The following is a 12,685-nucleotide window of genomic DNA, read 5'->3' as shown; positions in this document are numbered from 1 at the left end:
GCGAGCAGCCAGTCTTGAAATGAGCACAGTGTATGCAGAAAATGGAAATGGCATCCAACTGTCATGCCCCCTCCCCTTCTGACCATCAAAACAGTGGGCTCTGCAGAAGATACCAATTGGCTGCACCATGGACACTTGATTTGTGTAGACACAAATGTGTTATCTACAGAGCATCAACAGAAGTTGTTGCAACACTGACATCAATTTAGCTTGCATGTAAACAAACAGCAACAACCCACATCACATCAACAGAGATGAGGACTATTAAATTGAAAAGCATGTGCCCAGGCATACCAGACAAACTAGCTGCCACTTCCCAGAGATTTCGTGCGGTTATGTCACCAGCTTTGTTGTTTAAATTCAAGCCTCCTTGGACCCACCTTTCTTGGCGGTCTATGAAACCAAAACTTGGACTATGAAAATGGCTGCAAACAATTGATCATTGTGCTTTGGAGCAAACGAGGCTTTCGGCTATAATCATTACCTACTTGCTGTCACAAGAAAAACAAGAAACAGGAGCTTTTTTTGTCAGTACTCCTCTATAAACTCCACTTTTGCTGGCACAAGTAGGAACATTATTATGAGAAAAAATCCAGTCAATAGTACTAATGTTCTCAACCTCGGTGCATACATCTTTCATACTTGTGACCCTGCAGCAAAAATACAAATTCTGGAACTTGCTAAATAAGCATTTGGTCAACATATACTTTAGAGAAAAATGTAGCTGATCATAACAGACAAAAATTAAGCAGTAACATTGTGACATGAAGATGGTGTGGAAGAGGTGACATGGCCAGCACGATTTCTTTCTTTTTCCTGCTTTTGACAAGTGTGATACAGCAATACATGTGCCCTGTAAAGACCAAAGCAATAGCCATCCTTTGTGAATCTTTTTAGGGTTGCCCCCATTTGGCAGAGAATCCTTGAAAGGAAAGCACCACGATGAAAGCAGCTCACCGCCGGCAAGGTGGCACACTTCTTGTGTCCTGCAGGTCCACAGTAGCATTGGGATGCTGCTGGTAGAACTGCCTGCAGTACAGAGAGGACCTCGTTAAGGATAGCACAGCAATTTTTAATCGCATTACAAACTCCATCTAACATCTCGTTCCCAAAACACATTTTTCAGAGTATCAATAAAGTTGAGCAGTGTTTCCAGTTTTGTTCCATCGCACTGGCGAACACGAGGAAAGGCACGACGCGTTCTACTTTCCATAAAACTTTGCCCATAGATGACAATTTCGTGATTGCATTCACTGCAAGGGCCACGTTGGGACAAAGGGTGCCATTACTGTTAGTGTTGGGTTATCACTTATCAATAGCCAATGAATTACAATGATAGAATGTAACATGCCTTTAAAAGGATTGAAATCTGTGTTTATATGAAAGCGTAGCAGAGACATGCATATGGAATAAAACTATCAAGTGGCAAATGACCCAGTATTTGGTTGTAGAATATATTTCAAGTGGGCATGATATGAAAACGAACAAATATGTGTTTATTACAATGCCTCACCAAGGGGTGGGAAGCAAGTGTGTCATTAAATGGAACTACCACAGCAACAACCTCGGTTCCCCTGCACATACGAGATGCAGAGTAAAAACTTTGTTTCAGAATGCTATCACTGATTCACTGCTAAACTTACAACCAGTGAACATTGCAGGATGGAATGGAATAGGCTTCTGAAAGGGTGAAGGAAAGTGGGCTTCAAGCAAGGCATTCCAGCAGGATATGAAACATGGCGAGTGGTCTACCAAATTTATAACAGATGAGTGGTTCACCACCGGTTAACAGGTTAAGACGTGGCACAACATTATGGATGAGAAGGGACAGAAAGAGCGCCAACTCACAAATAACCTTGTTTTTCGCAATTACTCAGAATATAAAGTCATTGAAGACGTGGGCAGATCTAAGCACTAACTGCACAAGCAGGGAAAACATAACAAGGCATGAAATGCAGATCAGAGGGTATTTAAAACACAACTAAACAAAAGTATTGATTTCCTAATATAACAACACTGAAAACATGCGCAGAGCTTGAAGCTCAACGCACGTTGTTATGCCAGGGCTCCCAACCCAAACTTCCTTGCTTCGGCAAGGCATTCAAGCTGGTAGAACGTCTGACGCAAGTGGTGTCAACATTGATAGACTTGTTGGTGGGCGAGTTGGTGCATCAGGTAGCGCAGTTATCCCTTTTGTATTGATAGACTGTCTGATGCAACCGTCAGCACCATCGAGGTGCCTGATGCAAATGGGTGCCAACCATGCGGGAGTCTCATGCAACCCCCGGCAACTCCTGCAATGCGTCTGACGCAACCGACGGCAATTTCTCACGCAACGTGCGGCAAGCCCTCTCCTCCACGGATCCAATTCCAGCCAGCGACCAATGGCAGTTCCTGAGTGGAGGCTTCGGACTACTGGCTGATGCAAGGAATCGGCCAGGGCTATAAAAGAACCAAGCTGCGCGGATAGGGAAACAGCGAACGAAGAAATCCCGGGTCGTCGTCGCACCTCAGTGTGAGCCCCATAAGCTGTCGGCCCCAGTGCCGAATATGCAACGCCCCTGTTTATATGTATATAAATTTGCCTTAACTCACCGTCGCCTTGTCCGCTCCGTCTATCAGCTCTGCGCAGGAGCAGCCTCAAGCTGAGACACCCAATAGCCAACAACGTGTAGGAATACACTGAAAGGGATCAAAATGCAGTTCCCAACAACGCCACATATAAGGTCCATCTAAATCTAACAGTTCAAAGGACTTGTGCCGGTCGAGGTTAGTTCCTATTTCGATCCTTTCAAGGCTTCAGTAGGAAATCTAAAGCAAAATGGCAGGATTATTCGCTTGGAGCTGTGGAATCATCTGTGACCCTGCTGGGACTATATGTGCATCTTTTGCTATGCCTCGCACCCTTCCTGGTATGATGAGCAGCAGTTTCGGAATCTCGAATGCCAGGCAACCAAATTCCATTGGTCAAGATGCATGAGAAGTCTCTTCAAGTTCCCTTTAAAAAGAAGGTGGCCTGAAAAGCTGAAAACGATGTCATTATCCCGGAGAACATTACTTAGACAAAGGGCCAAAGTAGCATCGTGAGCCATTCCATGAACTTCTAGCCTTAAATAGTTGCTGATGCTACCAGTGAAGACCCAGAACATTGTAGCAAGTGGATGCTCCAACAGCTCACAAGGTTGGTTCTGTGAAGGCCAGAGAAGCTCGCTTGTGTCCTTCTTCAAAGGAAATTACCTTCTTCAGTCGGAAGGGTGTTTTTTGGTGTTCTCAAGAGGTGTGTTTAACCCTTTGACATGTAAGTCATTCTTGTGTGTTTAAAACGCACACCCGTTTCGGTCACTTCTCTTGCTTGGCATGTGCTGCCACACTGCAGGAATACGTGGAATTTTTTTCTTGTGCCAATTGAAGAGGTCGCCACAATTCAGCCCTTTGATTAGGCCGCCAGTGGAGCGTGGCACCCCCTGTTACTTGCATGAGTGCATGATATATGTTTGTGCCCCAATAAAGTGTGGGTTCCACTTTCGTCCGAGCCAGCAGCGTGTACTGCGTCAGTTTCTGCGTGCCCGTGCCCCTGCGGCACTAACCACGTGACATGGTGTCAGAAGTGGGGTGATATCGCGTGACAGGAAGTCCAGAGTGAAGGAATACCACCCCCCAGCCCTAGGCCTTACCACGACGGAACAGTAGCACGATGGACCTCGAGACCGGTGAGCCGCCGAAACTGTACAGCGTCAACCTTCAGCCACCGGGCCCGTTCGACTTCGCGAACTCGGCAACATGGTCAACATGGCTCAGCCGCTACGAAGACTTCGCGGTGGTTTCGGGACTTACAAAAGCGTCGGAAGACTTGCAGGTATGCTCGCTACTGTACTGCATGGGCCCAGATGCACATCCGCTCCTCGAGACGTTCTCGCTCGACGCCCAGTCGCTCGCCTCGTACCAAGTTCTTGCCACCCGCTTCACTGAGCACTTCATGCACCTGGCGAACGAGCTCTACGAGTCGTCGCGGTTCCAGAGGCGTGTTCAGTTACACGGCGAAAGCGTCGACGCGTACTACGTGGAACTGTGCAGGATGGTGAGGCGCTGCAACTACCCGTCATCAGCTGTCGAGGAAAGGCTCATACGCGACCGGTTCGTCGTCGGCCTCCGTGACTCTCGCCTCTCGGATCAGCTGTGCCGAAACGCGAAGCTGACGCTCAAGGAGGCATGGACACAGGCCTGTCAGTCAGAAGACGCCGACAAAGAGAAGGAGTTGACCCAGAACCGCACCGAACACACACGCGAGCTCAACCTCAACGCCGCGAAAGCCAACAAGTTCGCCTCCCGTCGTCGCTCCGGCGCTAAGCCTACTACGTTGCAGCCGCCAGCCGAGCGCTCTCGCAAGCCGTCCACGTGTGAATTCTGCGGCTGCGCGCCTCACCGACGTTCGGACTGCTCGGCTCGACGCTCCGCCTGCAACTTCTGCAAAAAGAAAGACCACTTCGCTGAAGCATGCCGCTTGCTGAAGCACCAGCAGAACAAGCTCGGCTCCGTTCACCTGCATGCCGTCGGCACGCCCGCTGCGGCAAAGTTCGTCGACGTGACCGTTGACAACTACACAGCGCAGTTCAAAGTCGACTCCGGCGCCGAAGTAACTGCTGTACCCAGCGACTTCCCTATGCTGCCTGCCAAGCTCGACCGAGTCGACAGTCTGCTCACCGGCCCTGGAGGACAGCCACTTCGCGTGCTAGGCAGGTATCTGGCACGACTTCGGTGGCAAGAACAAGCTGCCAGCGCCTATACGTAATCCAGTCACTCACTGTGCCTCTTTTAGGACTGCCAGCGCTCCAAGCCCTGAAAGGTGTGAAATTTCTTGACAAACTCAAGACTCCAAAAGCAACGCTGCACGCCGAGCTCTTCAAAGGACTGGGCACTCTCAAGGACGAATACGTTATTCCGCTGAAACCCGATGCCGTGCCCTTCTCACTGAGGGCCCCCCGCAGGATCCTCATCCCGCTGCTCGAGGTCGTCCGCCGCGAGCTGGACAAATTGGAAATGGTGCTCTGGTCTCGTTGTCGTCAGGAAAACGATGGTTCCTACCTGCTATGCGTCGACTTGGCTCAACTTAACGAAGTCGTCCTCCGCGAACGCCATATTTTGCCAACGGTTGAGCAAGTCCTTGGCCTCCTCGGTGACGCAACAGCTTTTTCAAGGCTGGATGCAACCGCAAGCTTCCACCAGGTGAAGCTTTCTGCCGTTTCCCAAGAGCTGACGACATTCCTTACCTCATATGGCTGATACTGCTTTTGCCGGCTCCCCTTTGTCATCACCTCCGCTCTCGAGTACTTCCAGAAACAGATGGCAAGAATCCTGGAGGGCCAAGAAGGGGGTTGCCAACATGATAGATGACAATTCTGGTTGTTGGACGCACCTGCCAGGAGCATGACGCCAGACTGAGCCAGGTGCTATCTCGCCTTGCAAAAGCAGGCATCACATTGAACGAGGACAAGTGTCGCTTTGGGGTATCTGAGGTCTGCTTCCTCGGAGTTGTCTCAGCTCAGGGTATCAGGCCGGATCCAAGCAAGGTTGAAGCAGTCAAAGCTATGGAAGCTCCCACAGACGTCACCGGTGTTAGACGACTGCTTGGAATGGTGAATCATCTCGCCAGATTCCTGCCACACATCTCGGACGTCACAGCACCCATCAGAGCCTTGCTGAACAAGTCTGCGAGTTGGGTGTAGCAGCATGAGCAAGAGGCAGCATTCAAGAAGGTCAAAGAATTGACGTCAGACAGGTGCATGGCCAAGTACCACCTGTCGTATGCCACGACAGTGTCTGCAGATGCAAGCTCTTTCGGACTCTGCGCAGTATTGCTGCAAACTCAACCCTCGGGAGAGCGTCGCCCAGTCGCATTCGCTTCGAGGTCAATGACTGGTACCGAACAGAGTTACAGCCAGACCGAAAAAGAAGCTTTGGCAACGACGTGGGCTATCCAAAGGTTCGACGAGTTTGTCCGTGGCATCACCTTCGACGTCGAGACCGACCACCTGCCTCCTGTTTCGCTTCTGGGCAAGATGGAACTGGATATGTTGCTGCCTCGTATTCAGAGACTACGGCTCAAGACAATGCAGTACCAGTTTCGCATGCTGCACGTGCCAGGAAAACTGCTAGCAACGGCAGATACCTTATCACGTATCACCCACAAGGCACCCACTCCTGTAGACACAGTGGAACTCTTCGCAGCACAAGTAGTCGGCTGCATGTCGGAAGTCTTGCCACTCAGCCCCAAAGATGTACGACAGACACCAGAATCCGACGGAGAGTGCAAGACCCTCATCTCCTTCTGCCAGCAAGGTTGGCCACAAAAGACCAAGCTATCTCTGCATGTGTCAAAGTACGCCTCCGTGGTGGATGAGCTCTTTGTCTGCGACGGTATCCTGCTGAAAGGCCCCCGGATTGTCATCCCATCGTCTCTTCGGCTGGCAGTCTTGACGCTGTTGCACGAAGGCCATCAGGGTATCTACAGGACCAGAGCCCTAGATCGGGAGTCGGTTTGGTGGCCGGGTATCTCAGCAGACATCGCCTCTCTCGTCACCAAATGCGAACAGTGCGCTTCCACCAGCGTGAACCTTGCAGAACCCCTAGTCTCCAAAGCGCTACCTGGGCATCCATGGGAATTTCTTGGAGTGGACTTGTTCCATCTCAATGGCCAGACGTTCCTCCTAGTGGTGGACTACTACTCGAGGTTCCCCGAGGTGGTGACCCTGAGAAGCATTACAGCTTGGGCAGTCATCGATGCTCTCAAAAGCATCTTCGCACGCCATGGAATCCCACAAGACGTCAGGTCGGACAACGGCCCACCGTTCTCGTCGCAAGAGTTTGCGGCATTTGCAGCATCTTATGGCTTCAACCATGAGACCAGTAGCCCACACTACGACCAGTCAAACGGAGAGGCAGAGAGGATGGTACAGACAGTCAAGGACCTGTTCCGCAAGTCCAAAGACCCTCACCTCGCTCTGCTCAGTTATCGGGACACTCCGGGAGTCGACGGCTTCAGTCCGGCCCAGCTGTTGATGGGTCGTCAGCTGAGAACCAGAGTCCCGAAGCAAAACTCCCAGTTACATCCCAACTGGCCGCCTAGGAAAGATGTCGTCGCCAAGGATGCTGCCTGCAAACGTAAGCAGACAGACGACTACAATAGGCATCACGGAGTTCGAGACCTGCCACCTCTCCAAACGGGTCAGCGTGTGTGGGTGCGCCCTGATCAAGTGCAAGCTACAGTCCTCAGCACGGGGCAAAGGCCAAGAAGCTACGTGGTGTTCTACAGCGCAACCGCCGTCACCTAGTGCCTTTCGTGCCTTCTGCCTCCGATGAGGAATCGCTTCCGACAGCTGCACAGCAACCAGCGCCACCGCAGCAAGTTTCTCTTCAGGAACCTCGGCCTGCTAACAGTGTGGAACCTATGGTACCCCAAGGGCAGCCTTTGCAACATTCCCCTGCAGCCAGGGACCGTAGTGATGGTGTTACACGAACCCGTTACGGCCGGTGCGTTGTTCCGCCGCGCCGTTTGAACTTGTGACATTGCAATGTGTTTGGCGTCCTCCATCCTTCCATCGGACTTTCTCAAGGGGGGAGATGTAGAGGTCGCCACAATTCAGCCCTTTTATTAGGCCGCCACTGCAGCGCGCATCCCCTGTTACTTGCATGAGTGCATGATATAAGTTCGTGCCCCAATAAAGCGTGGGTTCCACTTTCGTCCGAGCCAGCAGCGTGTACGCGTCAGTTTCTGCGTGCCCGTGCCCCTGCGGCACTAAGCACGCGACACCGATGTCTCTCCCTTTTTTTTATGTTTTACCACAGCGGTGTGCCGGCTAGTTTCGCTGTCGTTCTTTGGCCAGTTCTTGCTTGTTCCGCCCACAAAACTGATGGCTTTCTAGTTTAGAATGTTTCAAAAGCTGACGGATTTGTTACTATCTGGTTTATTGCTCCCCGCTACACAATTACGCTTGTTTCCGTGCAGGCACTGACTGACACAAACGATGCCACTGTCGCTGCGTTTCCTGTATCGGGGACTCACAAAAACCGCTTCCGTCTAGTTGGCAATAAGACGAATGATTATTATAGGTTTCGGACTTGTTTTTGCTTTCTGGATACGCTCACAACTACACAGTTTTCTTCAGAAGGACGTTTTGCTGGGCGAGTTGGTAATATTCCATTATTAAACTTAGCGCAAAATAACACGCACAGAGTGAAGTGCTGTGTATGTTACCACTTCACTCTGTGCGTGTTATTTTGCGCTAAGTTTAATAATGGAACAGTTTTCTTCAGTGCGCTCACCCACACAGTTTGCTTGCGCTATGGAAGTGCGCGCCATCTTCTCTGCTGCAAGTGAGTCTAGCGGCGATTCCTCCGAATTGCCGCTCGACTGCCGAATCAGAATCAGATTCAGTAAATGTAAACCCGTCATACGAAGAGTTATGAGCTAAGACTCAGATGTGCATGTGCGGAGAGATGATGCTGACTGGACCAAAGGTGGCTTTTCTCCCCCCATGCTTCCACTTAGCACCATTTCGTGCACTTATTTCTCAACATCTGAACTACACAGACGTATATCTCAACGCCTAACTTTTTAACAGTCGTATAGGCTTTTTTTTCAGAATTTATTTTTCTGTTACTCACTAGTAAACCATGCGTATGTAACAACACAAATGATCTTTTTGTCGCTTTACGGCACATAAAAAAAAATTTTAGATAATTTTTTTCTTAAATAGATTCGTCTGAAGAATTTTATTCAGCAATAAAAAAATACACACTGGAGGGACACATTTCACAAAAGAAATCGACCCTTAAAGGGGTTAACGACAAGGTGCAACAAGAAATAGCAATGAACTTTGTACCTGTCAAAGAACAGGCCACAAGAGTCAAGAAAGGAGCATTAGTGCTGTGCAACGAACTTGACCTTTCGGATTTAGTCAAGGCAAGACGTGAACGCAAGAATGGTTCATTAGGAATACCTTTCAGCGTAAAATCACACAAGAAAAGAATTCCATTTCGAGCTATCATAAGCAAAAGAAGCTCTTGGAAGCAGAAAGTTAGCCGCTTCCTTTCAAAATACCAGAAAACCTTGCATGTTGATGATGCTTTTATCACAAAAAGTTAGATGTCATTAGTCACCTGCCTCCATCACACACGGTTTTTCTGTAGGCATCACAGATTTGTTTTACTCGATGCCTCAACAAGAAACGTTTGCCCTCGTTAGGATTGCGTTGACCATAACGGTGTAGCAGATTTTAATAATTTAGTGGGCATCTTTTATGTTTTTATTACAATTTTATTTAGAGTCTGCCTTTATTTATTTTAACAATGACTTGTACACTCCGTGCCAGGGAATATGTATTGGCTCTTGTGTTGCTTTGTGTCGTGCGACCTTTTCTTGCTGTCCGTTGAGCGTAACCCGCTGTGTTCATTTGACGATAGGTTTTTGGGGCATATTGTCACGGGGTCGTGACGTCGACAAAGACAGCAGGCACGTGTTCAAGATGAAACTCTTTATTTGGCCAAACTTGGGGCCGAGAAACGGAAAGTTAATTTACAGCAATACACACGATATGCACTGATAGCGGCGAACAGAGCGTCGGCTGTCGATCAACAGACAAGCGGTGAAGCACGTCGGCATTTATACATGTGGCGTCGAATATTCCAGCGTTATCGCTGGTTGTAGCGAAAGCTGTAGAATAAGCTCGAGTGTTCGCGTGTTGCACGCAATTTTAACAAAACGATCAACAATAATCACGAAGCTTCTCGAACAATGAGGCGTGGTTTGCGCTGAGCATTGCTGACAGTCTTTGTGGGCGAAAACCAAATACAGCAAAGTGATAATAAGAAACGCACGTGGCAATATGTAGATACCGCCCAATACCCGACCGACAGCATCCACTACGCAATCAGCGTGGTCACTCTTCCCACGAATGGAGAATCCCGTCTACCTATGGCATGCTCGCTACGAGCACCCAACTCAGCTGAAGCCGAAGAGGCCACTGTTGCACTTGCAGCAGTGGCAGGCTTCCCACTCAGCGACGACCTTTTTACTTGTGGCATCATAATGCTACGACTACTTCACCCTCCTCACCTTCCCAAAGGCAAGAGTAAGCAGGACAACTTCACCTGCCCTATCGAACTTCTTGGCCCATTCGGGAAATCTGGGGGCCACCCACTACCATGCTCGAGGATTCGTCCACCGAGCAGTGGGTGGGGCCTCCGTTCAGGAGAACCCCAATTGCGAACCGTTGACCTCGTACAGCAGCAGACGAATGCATTCCTTCCCCATCCCGTATATTTACTCACGTACCTCATTAGTTCCCATTGCTCACTCTCCACTATTCTCTGAAACTGCAGGGAAGACCCACCTCACCTCCTGGTCACTCCCTCACCTGTGGAGTGGGAAAAAATACTGTCGTCCAACAAGCCGGGGGCCCAGCTTGGGGCCGTACAGACAGCCGGAGAGGTGGTTGACAGGCACGGTGTGGCAGACCCCTGACAGATGGCAGTCAATAAACATTTTCTTCTTCTTCCTTAAAGCTTTTAGATGTGTTGACGATTATTTTATACTTTTAAACACTAACCATGCTTTAACATTTGACGATGCATTAGGAATGTTGTAGCCACTCTTTGGCTGCATGGGAATGGCATGCTCTTTATACTACATGAATCCCCTTCCCATAGCACTCTTCAGTTTTTAGAATCTGTCTTTAATCCCTTACATAAACCATGTTTGTTGGCAGTAAAGCCCACGTGCGCAGAAAGATGTGCCCCTCTACAATTCTGCACACTCTAAGTTAGTGAAGAGGGCAATAGCTACCCACTGCCTTGAGTCTGCCTTATTGGAGTCGTGTCCTCACGCCACGCAGGTTAGTTTCAAAAACCAATTGGCAAGGCTACATTCAGCCAGATTCCCAAGCTCGGTCGCAGGAGCTGTCTTGAAAACCCTCGTTCAGAAGGCGAAGGGCATAAAACAGAAAATGTCTAGCCCCGTCCAAGAAGGACGCAAGCCGCAGTGGTCCCGTACGCCCACAACTTTTCCACAACCTATCTGAAGCGTTTAGCGCAGAATTATAAAGACGCGACAAGTAGAGAGAACACGTACACAGGCACTCTTGGCAACCTCAAGAAGGTTGCCAAGAGACACGGTGTGCCTGTAGTCTTCTTGGTGCCTCCCAAGTTGGCTGGACTGTGTCCAGAATTAGCCGCATTGACAAAAAACTAGAATGCCATAAGATGCACAGCACACCATGCGTGAAATGCACGACGGGCGTTGTGTACGAAAAAGTATGTGTGCCAAATTGGGTGATATGTCAACGACCGAGCACGGGAGCATGAATTACCCTTAAAAAATAAAGGTAATGCTGTGCATTGTGTAGCCTGCACGTATGAGCCTCTGCTTCGTGAGATCAAGGTAACAGGCAGGAGTAGTGACACTTTAGCGCAAGTCAGTGCAGGCTTTTCACACTGAAGACACAGGGTAGGGTAAAAGGTAAAAAAGAAAGAAAATCAAAATTTGGTTTATTGCTTGTGTGGAATGATAAGGCCTTCCTTAACAAAATCCAGTGCCCCAAAAAATTTTGCACGATTTGATTGAGCCAAAAGGACCAGGTATTCGAGACCAAGAGCATCCAAGCCCCCTTCTCTAATACCGTGCACAGCCTGAGCCTTAAGTAAATTTCTTTTAAATCGAAACTGGTAGTTTCTCTGAGACGAGCAGGTTTTTAAAAAAAGGTATTCCAGCTACTAAAAGGGACATTGTGTAGTTTTACTACGTGGCATTTACCGGGTCCACATTCCTTGTGTACTTGAGGTGCACATGGAGACGTGGTTCTGTGCCTTTATTTTGAGTTTTTGTTGCGCCTTTGTTGATTTTGTTGCGGCGGCAAAGTATATTCTTGTGTTGAGAAATCAAAGAAGCTGTTTAGAAGGTGCAATATAGTTGGAAATTGGCACGCTTTCGCTACCAACAGAAACGAGACCGGGAGCACTCACTGTGAGCACTTCAGCAAGTAAGCTTTGTCCTCATTCCGTGTCACCGCAAGGACAAAATCTTACCTGTAGTGACAATGGCTGCGCTTTCATTTACGTGGATATTCTACAAACTGTGATTACGAGTAACTGTGTCTGCACAGAATGCAGAGGAACCCTGGCACTCGTGGAGAACACAGTGGATCGGGTTCCTTGGAATGGAAACCCTCAGAACTGCCAGTTTTGAAAGCGTTTTAAGCTTTAAAGAGGCCTGCATGGCCAGAGTAAATGTTCTCAAGGTGTTTGGCATACCACTGAGGCGCAACAGTGTGATGCGCTTGGGTGAGATCAACCGCCATAGACAGTATTTGGCCAACAGAGAGACAGAAGCTATGATAAAGCAAGCCAGAGAACCAAGAAAGCAAGAAAAGCGAAAAGCTGATTCGTGTGATGACTATATGGCAGATTGCTATTAGCGAAATTGTTCAGTACATCTTTTTGAACAAAACATTTAATAAACTTTATTTTTGATTTTTCACTCTCAATATCTCGAAATCAATTTTTTTTATATATTTGCCCCATTATCAAAACCACTTGAAACAACAGAAGGTTGATTTTTTACCAGAATAAACCGAACCAGCGTGGTTTATGTATCTGGAATAGTTTTCACTTTTTTGGCATTTTTATTTTAAAA

General features: G+C 48.6%; 1 protein-coding gene across 2 annotated transcripts in view; it reads right to left on the bottom strand.

Moving 5' to 3' along the window:
- Positions 1-12,685, bottom strand: part of LOC119391033 (28S ribosomal protein S23, mitochondrial) — a 46,057-nt gene that overhangs the window by 16,376 nt on the left and 16,996 nt on the right. For both annotated transcript variants that reach the window (XM_037658735.2, XM_037658736.2), the window contains exon 3: positions 958-1,029. In XM_037658735.2, coding sequence (XP_037514663.1) covers positions 958-1,029 — 72 coding nt within the window. The remainder of the gene's footprint in view (positions 1-957; positions 1,030-12,685) is intronic.

The sequence above is a fragment of the Rhipicephalus sanguineus genome, chromosome 4, assembly GCF_013339695.2.
Source record: "Rhipicephalus sanguineus isolate Rsan-2018 chromosome 4, BIME_Rsan_1.4, whole genome shotgun sequence".
Lineage (NCBI taxonomy): Eukaryota > Metazoa > Arthropoda > Arachnida > Ixodida > Ixodidae > Rhipicephalus > Rhipicephalus sanguineus.
Note: the sequence above shows the minus strand (reverse complement) of the source record. Positions and strands in the feature narration are given on the sequence as shown.